At 44.4% G+C, this 708-nt stretch overlaps 1 protein-coding gene across 1 annotated transcript in view; it reads left to right on the top strand.

The window, feature by feature from the left end:
• The first annotated feature begins 366 nt into the window (after positions 1-366).
• Positions 367-708, top strand: part of XK (X-linked Kx blood group) — a 51,389-nt gene continuing 51,047 nt past the window's right edge. Inside the window, exon 1 of the mRNA XM_023525667.1 lies at positions 367-468. Coding sequence (XP_023381435.1) covers positions 389-468 — 80 coding nt within the window. The 5' untranslated portion in view covers positions 367-388. The remainder of the gene's footprint in view (positions 469-708) is intronic.

Genomic DNA, 708 nt, shown 5'->3' with positions numbered 1-708 from the left:
TTGACATCATTTTCCTAAATAGAAAAATGCCAGAGATGCCTGCAGATTAGTAGAATCATCTAATTTCAGTAGAGAAAGGGATCGTATCATTATTAAAGTCTAATCCCTTATGGAAGAGATTAGGACCTGAATTTTAGATTTAAAAGAGATCTGCTCAAGCTCTGATGGACAAAGTGGACTGAGCTCATCCTGATATCCAGAATGTCACAAGTTCAGTGAGTATTGGGGCTGGCACACACCAGCCAGTAGAGGTATGCCCTAGGCTAGAAAACCACTTCCTTATTAGGTCCTGATCTTTACCCTGCCTGAGTTAGTCACAGTTATAGAGGAATAAATTTTGTGGAGTTTTTCTGGGAGAGATGACGTTGGCTCCTAAGGATTATGTCTGATGCTTTCACCATTGGAAGCAATGCTTCAGACCATTGTATTTGGAAGGCTGAGGGGCATGCTACTTGGCCCAGTGAAAAGGTAAATCCTGGGTGCATGACAATACACTTGTACTTTGAAAAGCATCTGTGTGGTCATGTTATTTTTAAATGATCGGAAATGCTGGCCCTTTGAGGAACTGGTCGTTCTCTAGGCCCAGAAAATAGAGCCTGGGCTGGAAAGGTGTCCAGACCCAAAGTCTGGGCCCCGTTGGTTGCTGTTTTTCCAAGGGATGCGAACGTTTTCTAACACGAGTTCTCTAGGACCCAGCGGCTGCGCGCG

Source organism: Pteropus vampyrus, unplaced genomic scaffold (assembly GCF_000151845.1).
Source record: "Pteropus vampyrus isolate Shadow unplaced genomic scaffold, Pvam_2.0 Scaffold592, whole genome shotgun sequence".
Lineage (NCBI taxonomy): Eukaryota > Metazoa > Chordata > Mammalia > Chiroptera > Pteropodidae > Pteropus > Pteropus vampyrus.
The sequence above is the reverse complement of the archived record's forward strand: the minus strand, read 5'-3'. Positions and strand labels throughout refer to the sequence as shown.